Source organism: Simochromis diagramma, unplaced genomic scaffold (assembly GCF_900408965.1).
Source record: "Simochromis diagramma unplaced genomic scaffold, fSimDia1.1 OVJJ01000602.1, whole genome shotgun sequence".
Lineage (NCBI taxonomy): Eukaryota > Metazoa > Chordata > Actinopteri > Cichliformes > Cichlidae > Simochromis > Simochromis diagramma.
In genome coordinates, this window is record NW_024387040.1 from 12,634,616 (window position 1) to 12,653,199 (window position 18,584).

The 18,584-nt window shown below is 41.1% G+C and overlaps 1 protein-coding gene across 5 annotated transcripts in view; it reads left to right on the plus strand.

Moving 5' to 3' along the window:
• LOC120741188 (dipeptidyl aminopeptidase-like protein 6) overlaps nt 1-17,958 on the plus strand; it is a 250,636-nt gene extending 232,678 nt beyond the window's left edge. For all 5 annotated transcript variants that reach the window (XM_040043920.1, XM_040043917.1, XM_040043921.1 and 2 more), the window contains 13 exons: nt 236-327; nt 1,808-1,855; nt 1,933-2,051; nt 4,764-4,835; nt 6,119-6,226; nt 7,300-7,369; nt 8,014-8,208; nt 8,592-8,646; nt 8,751-8,850; nt 9,559-9,617; nt 9,700-9,772; nt 9,852-9,925; nt 16,648-17,958. In XM_040043920.1, coding sequence (XP_039899854.1) covers nt 236-327; nt 1,808-1,855; nt 1,933-2,051; nt 4,764-4,835; nt 6,119-6,226; nt 7,300-7,369; nt 8,014-8,208; nt 8,592-8,646; nt 8,751-8,850; nt 9,559-9,617; nt 9,700-9,772; nt 9,852-9,925; nt 16,648-16,797 — 1,215 coding nt within the window. In that variant the 3' untranslated portion in view covers nt 16,798-17,958. The remainder of the gene's footprint in view (nt 1-235; nt 328-1,807; nt 1,856-1,932; nt 2,052-4,763; nt 4,836-6,118; nt 6,227-7,299; nt 7,370-8,013; nt 8,209-8,591; nt 8,647-8,750; nt 8,851-9,558; nt 9,618-9,699; nt 9,773-9,851; nt 9,926-16,647) is intronic.
• The last annotated feature ends 626 nt before the right edge of the window (nt 17,959-18,584 follow it).

Below are 18,584 nucleotides of genomic sequence, written 5' to 3' on the forward strand. Positions count from 1 at the left end.
GTGTGGCCCATATTAATGAAAAATTGTTTAAAAGACATGTTGCATACATAATTCCTTCTAGATGATTATTTGCAGCAGTTTCTGTCACCTGTAAATTGCCAAGGTGGTACATCTGATGTTTTGTGCAGTGATTGTAGTGATATATTTGTCCTGTTCCTGTCACATACAGAAACTGTTGGTGGCATTGGAGGATAACTATCATATTTTTGCTGTTTTTGCTTCTCTACACCCACAGCCCAACATTAGTACAGACACACTGCAATCTATCACATCTGGAGACTGGGATGTCACTCAAGTTCTGGCCTACAACGAGGAGAACCAACTAATGTGAGCATGCACAAACCCCCAAGCCGCCACCAGAACTCAATCATACTAAAAAGCATGTTACCACACATTTGCAACTGGTTACATTTACTCTAGGTTAACATATACTCACCACCCACTTTGTTAGATACACCATTCAACTGCACATTAACGCAAACATCTAATTGGGTTATTTAACCTTAAAAATATCTGCAGAACTTCAAACCAAGCTTTGAATGGCAAAGAAAAATTATTTAGCTTACTTTGACTGGGCATGGTTGTTGGTGCCAGGCAGGTTGATCTGTTGATATTTACCCATACTCTCTTCATCTACATTTCTTTGGGTTTACAGAGAATGGTCAAAAAAATGAAAAATATCCAGTTAACAATAGCTCCCTGGGTAAAAATGCCTCGTTGATGCCAGTGGTCAGGATAGAATTCCAAGAGTGCTTTGAGCTGATAGGAAGTCAACAGTAACTCCAGTAACAACTCACTACAACCAAAATATGCAGAAGAGGATCTCTGAATGCACAACACATTGAACCTTGATGGGGTACAGCAGCAGATGACCACACTGAGTGCCACTCCAATAAGCTTAGAATAAACTGAGGTTACAATTCACACCGAAATTGGGCAACAGAAGATTGGAAAACCCAAATGGAATTCACGGTCACCAGATCTGGATCCAGGTATCACCTTTGTGATGTGAGAGAACAGGAGATTTGCACTGTGGCATCTGCAGACAAATCTGCAGCAACTGTGTGACGCTATCATGTCAATATGGACCAAAATCTCTAAGAACTTTTCCAGCACCTTGATGAATCTATGTCATTAAGAATTAAGACAGGATTGAAGGCAAAGGGGTGCCCAACCCATAACTTGCAAGGTACACTTGAAGAGTCTTATGTGGTCATAAATGATAAACAGATAAACAAGTGTAGAAATTCAGCACCATGGACAGAGGCAAGCCCATTGTTTCAGTGGTTTGACAATAAAATTATTCTTCATTTTTATTATAGGTATATACTGGATATGGTCTTTAGGACTGAAATATTGGGAAATAGATGCTCTACTGTGCCACCTCAAACAATTCCACACAACAAACTGCCCTGAATGCACACACACATAAAAACCGCCTTGAGTCTCCATTGCACCCATGAGGAGTGTGACTCATTCCCATCACTCCCTGATAATTACACTCCCACTGTGATCTGACTAGCATGACTTCACATATTTATACCCTCATCCAAACATATATAGAAACACAGTTCCTCTTTTTCCCTGAGAGTTGCAGGGATTTGAAAAAATCCCAGCCAAATGGGGGTAAGATTTGTCCCATTTCTGTTCTGGGTTCTTTTATAAAACATCTTTTCTAGTTGGGGTATTACTAGGGTAGTCCCTAAGCTGACTGGGGAACACAGCTCTGCTAAAGTCACAGAGTAGACCAAAAATAACAATTATACATGACTGTCATTCCATTTTTGCGTTTTTTATGTTTACACAGATACTTCTTGAGCACTGAAGATGGTCCAAAGCGAAGGCATCTGTACAGGTAATAGCTGTTCGAACTTACACTGCACTTGAAAAACTAGTGGCTTTAAAAACAAACACTCATATTTATTTCCATAGTGCGGACACATTTGGTTCATTCAACCGTCGCTGTCTGACCTGCGCCTTGTCCAACAGCTGTGGATATATCAGTGGCTCCTTCAGCCTCAACATGAGCTACTTCCTGCTCAACTGCCAAGGTAGTAGCATGTTTGAATTCAGCCTCTGTTTAGCTTATCCACTTAAATATGTCACACAGGACTCTCTTTTAACAATGAAGTTACAAAGTGCATGAGTGCAAACTTTTAAAATGGGCATTGCTGTTTTTATTACATCACAGTGTGCCATGTGCAAGGAGACAATGCAATTCTGTGATGATAAATCAGCCATCATATAAATGGCCAATCCTCCAGTTTGCATTTCTTATTTGTTTATACCTTCAGGGACAATACACATTAATCAACATTACTACAAGTGTACCAGTGAGTTTACTAGATTACCACTGGGTAATTTTTCAACTGTTGACTCCTGGCCAGATGTTAAATTAGCCTTTAAAGGCATAAATGAATATTTAAAAGCCTCAAAACAGTAAAAAGCTTTAGAAAGAAGAAGTCGAAAGAGAAGTGCAGGCTGTTAAAATGCAACCACATAATATCCTGTTGTATTACACATGATAAGCATAAGCCAGAGGGTACACATTGGATAAAATGTCATATTGTGTCATAATGTTAAGCTTTAAAATTTTGTTTGTTTTGAAGTTTATATGATAATAAATTAGCTACACTTAAGAGAATACACATCCTACACTGCTAGTCATGTATGTGTCCTTTGACTTACTGTAATAATTTAATCACATAAAAGGGATCGCTTTTGTAGTCATTGCTATAGGTGTGTCTGTTGGTTCAAAGTGGTTTCTCTCAGTAATCTGTAGCTTGGTGTACTTGAATGCACATTCAAGTAATGCTTTTATTAAGCTTCAGCTTTAAAATCAGGGTCACACCAAATGTGAAAAATCTCCAAGATCAGTTTTTGTAATATGATAAATCAAGAAATATATCTTATGAAAGGGCCTGGAGAAAGCTGTATGGGCATTTTTTTTTTCAATTCGATGGCCTATAAAGTTACATGACATACAAAATTATAATATATATATAATATACATTATAAAAAAATATAATTTCATGTGTTTATGTATGTTTTACAGCTTATAGAAGCCAAAGATTTCAGCCAATTCTGCTCCAGTCATATGTGTAAAGACGATAAAACACACCATTTTAGTATATAATGCTAATAGGTCAAAGGTCACAGTCACACAGATTAGGAAAAAGCTTTAGTTTCCACTGAATCATCTCCAAACTTCAAATCATTGTGGGACATAAGCACTTTCTTTGAGCTCTTTAAAATATTTTTTTCAGTAAAGCAGTGTATGACTTCACAATGACACACAAAGGATTAATATATCACACTAGATTTCCATGTTAACAGTACTGGACCACACAAATGATCTATGAAAACGATGATGTCACGATGGAGATGTCATTATTGAAAATTAATGACATCAGTATAAAATACCAGCGTTTTAGTATAGCCCCTGCCCTTTGGGGGGAGTTGTGCAATAGTGCTCTTGTATTACTTCCTCTTTCTCATTGATGTACAATAACATGTATACAGTGCGTGTACGATATTAAAACCTGTAATGATATTTTATATACTAATCATATGTTTTGTATGTAAATGTGAGCAACTGTAGCAAAGGCTTTGAAATGAGGTGAAGTATATATAAAACATACAGTACAGTACTTAGAAATTACACTGTAGTAAAAATGTTTCTACCAATTTTCTTTTGGTGAGATGTTGTTGCTTAAATGATTTCATGTTTCTGTTGTGTTGCTGGTAGGTAGTTCACCGAAAAGTGACAGCACTGTGGCAAAAACAGAGCCGGTGCTCAGATGACTTTACTTGTCACAATGTCAAAAGCTTCTTTCACCAATAAAAAAAGAGATCCCATATCATTGCACTTCTCCTACCTTTGATCCATTTATTCAATATCAAAAGAAGAGACAATCTTCTCCTGGTGATCAGAGAAATATCAAAATGTCACAGCACTGTTGTCATGCCGCAGCAGAAACTGTGTCTCAGTCTGACTTGAAGCCTGTAGCCTCAATATTTAATCACTGATGTAACACTTCAGTGTCAATACTTGCTAACTGATCACCACTGATCTAAGATCAGACTTGAACCGACCAAAATGCAATCACACCCTTTGTGCTCAACCTCTGACAGTCTCTGACAGCCAATAATCTTGTACCTCATGTATTTGTAGTGCAGTTCTTTCCTTCACAGCCTGCCTGTGATCTTATGTGATGAGATTATAATATCATAATCACGAGGAAAGGGAGTGCAAGGGAGAGAAAAAGGAGCCAGGGAGAGAGCGGCCGGTTTGCTCTTCGACAAATACAACCACAGTGTTCCTCTATTTTATTCTCAATTTGCTAAGTGCATCAATCACTTCATTTGCTGCCCCTCCTCCCTGCAGTCTGAGGTTTTAGGGCTTTGCCTCTGTTTGTGGCCTAGATATGGAAAAGCTATTAGCGCTATTGCATTACATAAACTGAATAAGCAAAGAGGTGCTTCTTTGTCTGTCAGACAAATGATCTGGTATCTTTCAGGGTTTTGTTTTGTTTTTTTTTCTTTTTGTGCATTCACTGAAGGACACTGTGGCATCACTGTGCATTTGTTAGGAAACATACACTTTTCCCTTGCTATAAACAAATAGTAAATACAGCAACCTATGTATTAATAGTATGGTGATTTAAAAAGAAATTCTTTTTTTAAACAGTCCATAGTAAGTCAGAGTGTCCACATGTCATGGTCAAATATACATAGTATTTGAGCTCTGATCTTCTTTTTAGGGCCGGACATCCCATTTGTGGCTGTTTACAAGACACAGAGAGACACAGAAAGTGAGACACAAGACAGAGAAAGTGAGTATTTCAACCAAGCAGCAGGTCTCCATGTCAAAAAGTGTATTTCCTCTAGTGGCTGGCTCCAGAAGCAAGTCATTGCCTTAGCTTCTCATGTTAAAATGTCCAAATTTACAAAGTTAAAAAGTTAATTTTGGTGAAATCAGGGTCACATCAAACGTGGAAAATCTGTAACAGCTTTTTATTACCCACAGTTTTTTATGGATGATCTTCAAACTTCACAACAATGTTGCCCTTGCTACCTGTCTGTATCCACATCCTTAATAAAGTTTAAATGTGTGAGTTTTAAACTAAAAATCAATTTATTTATTTTTAAAGAAGAATTGTATTTACTTTTGTAGGAGGAAATTAGCTGTACACAAGCTATAATTTTTCGCCTGAATTAGAATTTGAACAGATTTTTGACTCACCTTAGGGCTAGCCCCTAGTGGCCTTATAAAGAACTCCAGTTTTGACGCTCCTGCTTCCTCTTTCAGCCCTGGAAGCTACCTTTTGACACAAATGAATATTTACAAGCCTGAATGGAATGAAACACATTAGAAATGACCTTCTCTACATTACCATATTTGCTATATTTAACCTGACCTTGTCAAAAGGGGGCAGAAGTGTTTGCAGTGTAGTGCAAAGTGATCACCTTTGCACTGAGTCACTGTTTGTCTACAGGCCAAGTGTGGCATGACAGACGTAATGACATTACTCCTCACAATGGATGTCCTCATTAGATTATAACCTGCCCAACAGCACTATCAGCATACTGTTATTTGATTACTACAGTGTGTATGTGTGTGCCAGTCTTTATCATCTTTAAGTAATGAGATCTCCCCGTCCTGAATATGTTAAAAAACAACTCTGTAAATTTCATTACCATATATTATTCGATGTATTCACCTTCACAACAGCATTTTTGTAAGTGCAATCCATTTTTTTCCTGCCACTCAGTATGCTGCATTTAAAGGCGTGTCTTTCTAAGTGACCTGTAGGTCTTTCTAATGTCCTGCTGTAAGCAATGGTAGAGACAAGATCACATTAGAATTAGTGTATGAAGTCTCCTCATCTCATTCCAATTTGGCCGTCTTGATTTGGTGCCTGCTTTTACATCTCCTCTACAACATCTATGTTTAGGTTTCATGGGGGGGAGATTTTTCTTATCGCCTCTAAAATTTTTATGTAGCACATCTATAAGGAGATTACTCTCTATTCTGCTCCTGTAACAAATCAGTCATTTGAAACATGAGCTGCCTGACAAAAATATTGTAAACTGTTATCTCACATACTCTCTTCAGGTATTGTAGAAGTCTATAAACTGGAGAGCAATGAGAAAGTGAGGCTGACCTTGGAGTCCATGCAGATGCCCATAGTGGAGTACAAGGAGATCAACATGGACGACTATAGTATGTATCAGACCACCAGACTCTTACTGTATAATGGCATATTATTAGGAACTTAATGCTAATGATGGAGTAATACAGAGCTTATTTCACTTCTTTTTATATTAAAAGATGCCACGGAGCTGAGGTAAACTGAGCCAAAAGATGTTTGACAATCAAAACAAACTGATTCCTGATTAAAAAAGAAAAAAAAAACAAACCCATAAAGTTTGAAATATATTTTATTTGTAGACTGTATGTAAAAGATGGACATAGCCATCATGATGGCTGTCTTCATGTTTTGAAGCCAGATGTGAGGAATAAGGGGCAGGTCTGCCTGAGAACCAGACGACACTGAATGCTCATATGGTGACATGAGCTCTAAAACCCTGCTTTAATATTTGTTTAACGCCCCATGAAAAATGTGGGCCCAGATTAAAATCACTCTAAATGGAAAATGATAACTCTAGGGAAATATTCATATAGAAGCGAATGGGAAAATAGCCTTGGACTTGCCCTCTATGAACAGTTTGTTGTATGTATGTGGTTTTAGTCTCCCATTTTTGGTCACACTTTTTTCGTAAATCTCGACCATATCATGTTTCAAAAAGGAATTTCTGTGGCATTTTCCTCTTCATTGTTAATCACAAGTTCTTGTCAAATGAGCAAGCGGTTTGAGAGCCAGACCTGTCACATCAATTTTTCAGCAAGCCATGAAAATGCTCATCTCAAGGCTTCAAAACTGGCCTTCAGAAGCCAACAGGTGATGTCACAGTAGCTGTGTCCATAAGTTATGCTATCTGTGGTTCTTAAGCATATAAAATGGGTTGTTTTCTGTGCTACAGTCATGATCCAGCTTACTTTGAACATGCATTGCTAAGCTAGCAACTGAAGCCATGAAGTCTATTACCTCCGAAAAGATAATAAATTAAGGCATTTTCTCATAGACATCCATACAATTTGACTTAATTTAGCAATCCAAAACTGCGGCACTAACAGCTAGAAAGTTTAGTGCACAGAACCAGGGGTTATGTTTTGTATTTGTGAAAGAGGCCTTAGTTGCTTTTGTGTAACAGTTGTTTGACTTGACATTGCAGCCTTGTCGATGCAGATCCTGAAACCAGCTGGCTTTGTCGAAACGTCACACTACCCTCTGCTCCTGCTTGTGTATGTATCAACAAAAGTGTGTGTCTATTAGCAATGCAGTCTCCACTCCAAGTTATATGAGGACATATCCGTCCATATCAATGCAAACATGCCAAGCAGATAAATTTCTTTGTCCCTGACACCTGCTGGATAATAGTTACACTGTGACAAACTGAACCTCCTCTCCACCATTTTTTCATGAGCGTTCCTTTCTTCCAGCCTTGAACTATATTTTATTCTCCAGGTCAGATCTAGGTTTCTCACCGTTTTAGGAAAAAAAAACAAACACACAACTATAATTTATTGTATCGTCATTCATACCTGTAAAAATGATTTATTAGAAGTTTAAATCATTAGGAATTATTTCACCTCTTCATCACAGTCATAACTTGCAGTTGAAACTCTTACACCATTTAGCAGGCATGCCGTTGATTTTGAGTAAGTTTTTCTATTCCATGTCCCCATTTTTCTCTGTTTTCTGTTCATCTGCTGTTGCTTTTCTTGCGCTGTATAGCTCAAATGTTTAATTTAAAAATAGACTGCAGAAAATTGAGACATAAGGTTATGCACTTTATTTTCACATGGACACAAAGTTAGGACTGAAATAAGGATCGCATCACTTGTGGGAGCCTCGATTTCACTTCACTGCTCTGCTTGTGGTGCAGCGATGGGACACCTGGTGACCAGATGGTGTCAGAGCAGTTTCACTTGGATTGGGCCACAGTGCTGGTGAGCAGCTTTGGCGCCATTGTGCTGCGTTGTGACGGGCAAGGCAGCGGCTTCCAGGGCACCAACCTGCTGCATCGGATCCAGAAGAAACTGGGCGTGTTTGAGGAGCAGGATCAGAAGGATGCACTTAAGTATGTGGATAAAGTCGTGCTGCTTTATTGAGAAAAACACATTAAACTGTGTAATTTGCAGAAGTCATCTGCCAGATCTTAAAGCCACATTTATTCACACGCACACACACACACACAAATAAATTTACATTATCATCTGTAAATTCTTCATTAGTTACTGCTGTGAAAATATATTTTGCACACACACTGATAGCAGCTGGTCTGGCAGAACTGAAAACATGCATTTAATGCGCAAGTGTTAAACAAACACTGTGAATTTAATATAGTATAATGGATCGTTTATTGCAAACAGCTGCTAAAACATCTTGTAAGTTAGAGCTACAGCTGCTACTGTGAGACAGTTTTTCTAAAAGTCAAACTGAACCAATGTTTATCTTTGACAGTTTTATTCTAAAGGAGCCCTATGTTGACAAAAACAGAGTTGGAGCATTTGGAAAGGTAAGAATAGTGTCAGTATGTGCATTCTGGGTCCAAAGATTGACCAAAATAGTCCATTCTACACTCGAGTATCTCTGTGTTAACATGCAGTTGTTGTACTTCAGGTGTATGGAGGCTATGTGACCAGCCTGTTGGTCAGCGGTGAGGAATCTCCTGTAAAATGCGGCGCTGTCCTCTCACCTATCACAGATTTTGAATTGTATGGTAAGCTGTGTTTGTTTGCAGCTTTTTGCATTTGAAAAATCACCACTCTGCTACGTGTACTAAACAAATGCAGTAACCCTGCATAATCAGTCAGGCTCAGGCAGCACTGACAGAATATTCGGAGGAAAAGGGAAGACAGATTGCAAATCTAGCACCTTTAACCCCACAGCGGGGATATCTTTTCAGGGACTGCGTCACGCAAGTAGGCACTCATGAGTATGATGGTGCAGACAAACCTAGAACTCAATCACATCAGCGCCAGACGAAGTTAACAACACCAGCCTCACCTCGGCTACCCGAGGAATACAATGTGTGAAATGCAGAAGTGCTTTGCACCGAGGGAGTGACAGTACGAGAGACGCAGGGAACAAGGAACGAGGCGCGGTGCTGTTGTAGCTGGAGGCGCACCGAGTCAGGAAAGTGCAAATTAAGGAGGAGCTGGGCGTTGCGGTGTGACTGATTTCCTATCTATTTGATTTCTCTCGCTCTGCCAGAGGCGGTGAGAGACGTGCCATGACACTGGAATTGTGGAATTGCAAATGAAGACTCTTGTAACAGCCTCAAAACTAAGGAATATGTAGATGGCTGAATATATTTAGACGCGGGGATAAAAAACCACCCTCAAACAAAGAGTGATTAATGGAAGATTTGATTTTATCTTAACAACAAAGCAAATAAAAGTTAACCAAAGCCTATTTCCCCCTCTAGCTTCTGCATTTTCTGAGAGATACCTTGGACTGCCCAAACCTGACACAAGAGCATACACAGTAAGATTTTATTACTTTTTTTTTTCATTTTCTTTCCAGTTTTAATAATTAGCAAAATAATCTGCTGAAATGTGTTTTTTAGATGGCAAATTTAGCCCACAGAGCGTCTCAGTTTATGGATAAGAAGTTTCTGATTATCCATCCTACAGCTGATGGTAGGTCAGGAATTATAATCATCTTCATAACTGAATATGTAAAAGATAAACAATAATCTGTCTCATTTGGTTTCTTTAGAAAAAGTCCACTTTCAACATACAGCGAAATTCATTGCCCAGCTCATCAGTGAAAAGGCCAACTACACCCTACAGGTATGCAGTCTTTCTTTTCCCTGTTCAGTCCAACCTCTGGGAGCTTTGTGATCCCAGTGGTGGTCTCGCAGCAGGCAGAGGATTAGCCCTTCACAATGTCTGCCTCACACATAATGAGATTATAAGACCTCCTTGGGCATCCTGCATTAACACCAGGACTAATCCCTTTATAACACAATGCTCTGCTGGCGAATGTTCATCAAAGCTCATTACTGACCAACAGACACATTAGTGTGCACAGTATTAATATTAGGTCTCTACTAGTTTATGATGGGTTCAAATAAACACTATCACTTAGTTACTGTCGGTTGAAAAACACTTTGAGCTCTGGTAATATACACTTACTAGATAGTTTATAAGCTTTGCTAATACCAGGTCGGAACCTCTTTTGCCTTCAGAACTATCTTAATTCTTCTGGTACAGATTTAAAGATGAGCTGAAAAGGGTCGCCACTATAAAGGAAGGGTCGCCACTATAAAGGAAGGGTCGCCACTATAAAGGAAGGGTCGCCACTATAAACGGAAGGGTCGCCACTATAAAAATGATGATTTTGCCAAAAATAAATTACTTATTTTTGATGATCCCTAACAAACCATCACAAGATTGGTTCAGATCTCTGGATTCATATATTTCCAAATTCCTTTGGAAAGATAAACCCCCGCGTATCAGCTTAAAAACGCTACAAAGAACCAAGGATAGAGGAGGATTAGATCTGCCTAATTTTCAACAATACTTCTTAGCCAACAGGCTTCAGTTCATCTCAGAATGGTCAAAACATACCACCTTAGATGAGCCCTGGCTAGATGTTGAACAGGCACTATGCAAGGATCTAGAGATTTCAGACCTACCATTTATTAGCTCAAACATCAAAAGACATGAATGCTTTAAAAGTATCAACATCAGCTTCTCTCTGACAGCATGGTGGGAGTTTCTAAAAATAACGGAGTCTTCATTAATCCCATGTAAACGTACACCTATCTGGAACAACCCTGACATATTACAAAACAATAATATGATTAATTTCCCAGAATGGAGTTGTAAAGGAATTAAATACTTAGAACATATATTAGAGGGAACAGAATTTATTCCATTTGACAGACTAGTTGCACAATATGGGATCAACAAGAAAAGATTTTTAGAATATCAACAAATTAAATCCATAGTAAAAAAGAAATTTAACCTCAGTCAAGTTGAATTACAAACACCACCAAGTGCGGCATATTTCCTTACTCTTAAATCCCCCAAATTATTATCTAAAATATACAGAACACTTTCTAAATTAGATGAATCAATATCCCTTCCTATTGCAAAGTGGGAAACAGATTTATCAGTCAGCTTAGACCAAAACTTCTGGTCTCAGGTATGCTTAAAAACCTTTAAATTGATTAAAAATCCCAGTCTGCAATTAATACAATACAAAATACTACATAGAGTGCACTATACAGGTCATCGGATGTTCAAGATGGGCTTTACATCTTCCAACAACTGCTCACACTGTCAAGGCAATACACCAGACAATTACACTCACGCTCTTTGGTTCTGTCCACCAGTGCAGAAGTTTTGGCGCGAGATATGTGAAGACTTATCAAAGTGTCTGAAATGTAACATTCCAACTTCCCCCTTACTGTGTTTGTTAGGCAGCTTAGATAATGTTACTTCAGAAAAGAATATAGCCCATATGGTTTTCACTGCCCTATGCATAGCCAAGAAAACTGTCCTCATGAACTGGAAAAATAAAAACAATCTTAATTCTAACCAATATAGAAATTATCTATTAGATTACATTAGTCTTGATACAGCCTCTGCCACCACATCAGATCAATTGCTCTGGGCTCCTTTGATCAGCTTCATCACCTAGTGGGGGTGGGGGGTCATAGTTTGGTCCCGCCTTCACTGTTGTGATTGGTGTGGCGGTAGGGACAGGCTTAGGGCGTCGGGGGGTTCCCCGGAGGCATCTTCCTTGGGGGGCTCAACCCGGGGTAGCGGTCATGTCCGGGTGGGGGCTCTTTTGGCTCTCGGGTGACTGTTTCCTCGTGGCTGCGTGCAGCGGGGCTAGGGGAGGGTCTGTGCTGACGGACGTGGGTTACTGACCTGGTAGCCTGGCTGCCCCTGGGTGGGTCCGGGATGGGCGTGAGGTTCTGGGGGTGCTCCGTCTCTGGGCTGGGGGCCGGGCCTCGGGGCCTTGGGTCCTGGTTTGTGTGTCGCCGGGGTTGTGGGCGGGTGGGTGCATGGGGGCCCATCCCTGGCGCGGGGTGCCGCCGGTGCGTCGAGCCGCCTGGGGGGCTCTTCAACTGGTGGGGGAGATTGTCACACCTTGCAGGAGCTTTCCTCTCCTCAGGAACTCTCTGCAGGAGGGGGAGACACAGGAGAGGTGGAGGAAGATCTCAGCCTGGGCGTCTATTGTCTCATGTAGTCTGGAAGATGAATGGATGGTGGGGTGGGTGCAGTTTTCTCTGTGGTGGGGTTGGGTGGACTGTCCAGGGCTCTGTGGAGCCGGGGGGCGCTACTGCACTGGGCCCCGGTCTGATGGGCCTGGGCCCCCTTTCCCTGGCGGGTCGCGGAGGGTGGGAGTGCCTACTGGGGTCAGCGGGGGAGCTGGCCCCAGGGAGGGGTTACCTGCCCCTCCCTTCCTTCCCTCCCCATCTCCAGCTGCCTCCCTCTTCCCGCTCCTCCACAACCACCCACACATGCAGGGCCTTGGAGTAGGGGTATGTCACCAGGGTGCAGAGGAGGCTACCCCCCCCTCTGTCCCCTTCTGGCTGCCTCTGCCTCAATTTTATCCCACAACTTAGACATTCACATTATTCACACTCTCATTACACATACATATAGGATCTTGGGGGTGGGCACAATCACGGAGTCCAAATTACCATCAGGGTGTATACCTCACCCCTGACGTCGTTGCCCACCTCTCAATTTTAAATACACTTAGTCATTGAGGGCTAGCAGGAGGGACTATGCGCCTACCTGCTGCTCCTTGGCAGGTAGCTCCATGCCCTCCTGGGTTTTAATTGCACCTTAGAACACATATGCATCAACACTACAATGAGCGGGTGGAGGGAGGTTTGGAGTCTTCTCCCACCCCCATTCTCTGCGGCCTGCTGGAGCGGGGGGGCTAGGAGGAGGAGTTGGCCGTCCGACTGCGGTCTGGGGTGTGGGGCCTCCCTGCTGCTGCGGAGTCGGGGTGGTCTGCCTCTCCCCACCGCAGGGAAAAGGGTAACACCACCTGGGTCTGGGTGCAATTCCCCCCTCCAGGGGCAAGGGTACCTAGACCCGGTTTGTAGAGTACGCTTGGGGAGTGTGATTGTGTGTACAGCGTCTCTTTATGTCTGTCTCCATGTTGGTTGAGTGTGGAGTAAGTGCCTATGAGAGCATGAGGGTGGGAATGGATGTTTTGTGTTTGTGTGTGCCTGTATGTCTGTGTCTATATGTCAGGTTGGGTATCAGACGCCACCTCTCTGGGGACATCTCAGGCCCTCCAAGGTTTGGAGGCCTATCTCCACCCACCACCACTTCCCCTGCCAGTGGCGGACTCCCTCAGGTGTCGGTGCGTTGGTGGTTCTTTGTGTCTGGGGGTGGGCGTCTGGGTACACACCGGCTCACTCCTTGGCGGCCGCTTATCGGGGCCTGGCGCCTGGGGCTCGCTCGGGCCACTCCGGAGGTGGGGTGGCCCCGGCCTCTCGGCCTGGGGCTCGGTCACTCAGGCACAGCTGGCTGCCGGCGGAGCTCACGGGCGCGTCACTGCAACTCCCCCTGGCTTCTGCTCCGCGGCTGCTGAGTGAGCCCTCATCTGGGACTCTCCTCAGCTCTTACTGGGACAGTGGCGCGGCTGCCCCTCTGTTGGTCTTCCTTGGTCTCTTGTGTTCTGGGGGCCTCTGGATGTCTGGAGTCTTGATCTCCTCCATACCTGCTTCATGCCCTGGAGGACGGGGCTGTGGCTCCCCACACTCCCTAGCAGATCGTTACATGGAGAAACCTTTGGAATGCAAGCATGCTGATCCACACAGGTATGCACACAGGTGTACACACGGGTATTCACAGACGCGGACTACAGCTTTCTTGGCTGCTGCCTCAAAGCACATTGTGCGCTGTCTATCTTGCGTGCTGCACAATATCGTTTATTATTTAGTAACTATTGATATCTATGACTAGCTAGTTTATTGGGATGGTGCTTTGTTTTCTTTATTATTATGTTGCTCTTTGTTGTTTGCTGTCTCCTCTGTTTGTTTGTTTTTTGTTTGTTTTTTCTTTCTCCATACAGGTGACCCAGGAGTTTGTTTTGTTTTTTTTTTGGTTTTTTTTTTTTTCTCTCTCTTCCCCCCCCTTCTCACCGTCTCTTCTCCCCTTTGGTTTTCTCTCTTTCTCTCCCTCTCTTTCTCTCATTCATTCCCCCTGTCCTATTTATTAAAAAAAAAAAAAAAAAAATGACAAAGGATGAACTGAAGCTCTGCCATCACGTAATGTCGCATACTGCTGTTTCTGATGTCATTTAAAAAAAAAAAAAAAAAAAAAAAAAAAAAAGATGAGCTGAAAACATTCCTCAGAGATTTTGGTCCATATTGACATGATAGCATTAGTTGCTGCAGATTTGGTGGTTGCACATCAGTGATGTGGATATCCCATTTCACCACATCCCAAATTCAGTCATTTGAGTACAGCGAACTTTCTGTTGTGTTCAAGAAACCAGTTTGACATGATTTGAGCGAAATGACGTGTTAATCGGCTGCTATTAGGCAGCTATTAGGAGATGGGTACACTGTGATCACACAGGTAGGCTATGGCATTTAAACAATGCTCAGTGGGTACTAAGGAGCTCAAAGTGTGACAAGAAAATATCCTCCATACCATTACACAACTGCAACAACCTGAACCATGGATACAAGACAGGATCCATGCTTTTATATTTTACAGGGTATATCAAACAAGAGTCATCCAATTTCAAAGTGCTTTAATTCTGCAGCCCTACACCAGTAACAAGCGAAACACGTACTGTTAGAAAGAGGGGATTCACGAGTTTCACATAGTTGCTGGTAGGTAGCAGTGGTTACAGTGAGTCCAAACATGCTCCCAAAAATGTGGGACAAGTTTAACTATCGTATGGACATTTGCCATGCGTGTGGAGGGCGACATATTGAGCACTTGTGAACATTGTAAGTTTTGTATGTAAAACTTTATGTTCAGCCATGTATTTAAAAATTTAAACCAAGCTTCTATGTACATTACTTCAAAAGGTATAGCCTTTTATAACCGGATTATTCTTTTGATAAAACCCTGTATATGCCATCCCAGTGTTGCAACAGGAAAACTGAAACCTTCATGCTCTGAACACTTGGTGTGGTCTTTAGCTGCTCTAGGTTGGACGTGTTGCACATTAAGAGATCCTTTTCTGTATACCTTAGTTATAATCAAATGGTTAATTGAGTTACTATTGCCTTCCTATCAGCTCAAAGTGGATTGGCAATTCTCCTCTAACATCAACAAGGCATTTTCACTAAGAGATCTACCACTCACTTTTCCAACTAGTCTCTTTAAACTATAGAAATGGTTCTGGTAGAGCAGCAGTTTCTGAAATAATCGGACCAGTCTTACTGGCACCAACAATACATTAAAGGTTACTAAAATTACCTTTCTTCCCTATTCCGTTGCTTATTTGGAGCATGTCTGCATGCCTAACTGTACTGAACTGCTGTCATGTTATTAGATATTTGCGTTGACATGTAGCTGAACAGGTATCTAATCGTAAGTGAGACCAGTGAAACTACCTTGTCTGTTAGTAATAACAGTTCAACTACACATTTAATCCCTGAGATCCCTAAATGTAAAAAAAATCTGAAATTTCAATAACATTTTTCAGTTTTTCTACATAATTAAGAAAGAGTTGTTATTAATGTTATTAATTTATCTATTACTTAATTACTCTGCTATAGTATAAATTGTCGTAGGGGAGGTCTTTATATGCAGGAAAACGCTTAAACTTATTAAAATACAATTAAAGGTTCAAAATGTATGCCCTCCTTCACATTTTCCAAAGCCATCCATTGGGCTGGATTTTGGGCCTTGTGTTTGACACCCCTGGAGTAAACTGTTGTTTTCACTTAGCCAGGATGGTATTATTGTAGGGTCAATACCTTATAATAAAAAGTGCTTTGAGGCAACTGATATTGTGATTTGGCCGTATATAAATAAAACTGAAATCAATTGATTGTGTGAGGTTCTGATCCACAGTCCATGTAAAATGATAGATGGCTGCCAACCAGCAGAGAAACTAAACAAAGTAAAGCTGTTAGCATGAAAACTGATTTTAGCTACCTGAGATAAAAACTTTGTGTTTTTTTGTAGGTGTACACTATATTTAGACGCTATTGACAGAAAGACCAATTTACCTCACGAAACACAGAGCTTTGTAGCCTCCTTGCAATCGAAGAACAAACTCCACAGAGTGAGGCAGCAGTGCTAACCACTGTGCCACCCTGCTGCACACTTCAGAAGTGTATTTCATCAGCATCAGAAAAAGATTTTTAAAGACCAAAAATGTCATTTGTATCCAGTTTCTTCAGATATACCATTCAGTAATCATATTAGTAGCATGACTAGCATGAATGCTAGTCCCCTAGAAGTTCAGTAAATGATTTTGTAATTAATTTTGGTTAAATTAAAAAAAAATTAAGAATTACTAAACACTGAATTCAAGTGATGTTCTTCCCTCATTCTTTGTGTTTAAGATCTACCCAGACGAGGGCCACTTCATCCACAGTGAAGCAACGAGGCAGCATCTCAGTCAGTCCTTGGTGAACTTCTTTGAGGAGTGCTTCAGGCTACCAGAAAGAGTGTTTGAGGAGGCTCTGGAAGAAGAGATTGAAGACGAGGGTTAGACTGGCCCCATAGGGCCCCTCCTGTGCCCCAGATCCTTCCAACCCATCTGGTCATCTACCTCCCTCCATTCTGTCCCTGGTGTCCACAGTATGCAACTCTCATTTGTCTTTGGTCCATCGTTTTCCTCCCCATGTCCACACACTGCACCTGAGACTGCCTTTTTCCAGCAGACAACACATTTGATCCTCCACCCATTCTTACTCCCTTCCCTCCTGCCCCAAGTTGGAATCAAAAAGGCTCGTGAGAGCCAGTAAAGACTGATGACCTGATATGAAGTCTGGGAAAATACTGACGGGAAGCAGTCTTCTCCACAACAGGGGAAGGACCAGCTCCTCAAAAGCAGTGGAGAGAAAGCATCAGCTCTCACACAGACTTAAAGCTGTGAGGAGAAGGAACACTTTATAGCACATAACTTGTGGGCTTGTATATTAATGAAAATCAGACCCCTGGTGAAAAACGCTAACTGGCATTGGTCATAAATGGGTGTCTGGAATAGTGGGGATACAGGAAATGTTACTATTTTTAAAGTTGTGAAGAACTTTTCATGTTGGACTGTGATTGTGTCTGTTGTTCTTACAGTATGTAAAATAGCACACAAGCATTCATCCAGCTATAACATGTTTTTTCTTTTGGTACTCATGTTTGCCCTGATGTTAGTTTTATCTTGTAAATTTCATTTTACGTATTTCAGTGATGCTGACAGAATCCCCTGTTTTGAAAACTATTCCAAGAGAAAAAATACCTTTATTTATCTGACACAGTTTTATTGTGACGCTCGCAGTTATTCAAATGTTGAAAACAAAAAAAGCATTAACTTGTTTTAGTCACTGTGCCTTACTTTGTCAAAAAACATCCAGCTGTGAGGTTGCATTTCTAGAGTGGATTTTTAGGGAATAGTTTAACATGTTGGCAAGATTGGTACCACTTCTGATTGTTAAATATGAAGCTACAAGTATCTACTTAGCTAAGCCTAGCGCAAAGACTGGGCGCTCTGGGAAACCACTATCCTGGGCAGCCTGCCTGTTTCTGGGTCAGCCCCTGTTAGCTAATCTATGATGTACACTATGGTAGGTTATGGCAGTGTGGACTGTATCCTGGCCAGGAGCAAGGACTTCCTAGAGTCACCAGAGATGTTAGTATATTCATTTTTAACCCTTTTTGATAGAAACAGGCTAGCTGTACATATTTCTCTGCTTCAAATCTTTACGCTACATGAACCTTAAGCTAGCTGTCGTTTCATATTTAACAGATATGTGAGTAGTATCAATCTTCAGATAAAACTCATAGTAAGCGTATTCCCCTTAATGCCTTGTGAATATTAATTGTTTTCTACTTACAGCTTGAAATTGAACTAGTTGCAGCAAATTGGCTATTTTCTTTTTTAAACAGACAAATCATTTCAGAAAATATACCCACTGACACCATGACAAAGCTAAAAATGTACATAATCTGCATGCACAGTTGCTTATAATAAGTATGTGAATGGTAGGTGAAGAAAATGATGGAAAGTGCAATAGTGAAAGTGAAAAGTGTACATCAGCAAATACACTGAGCAAGTGTCATAAGAAGCCAAAGGGACCCTGTATCCTGAAAAATTATGCATTTACATAAGAGAGAGAAATCATTTTGGCATATCACCCAAAATAATGACTCCTTGAGGCACAATTTTAATTTAACATCTTTTATTTATTTATTTATTTATTGTTTTGTTTTTTGAATGGCCACTTGTGTTACGCTTCAGTGCATGTTATGAGGTAATTTGCAGCACTATCCCTGATAGCTGAGT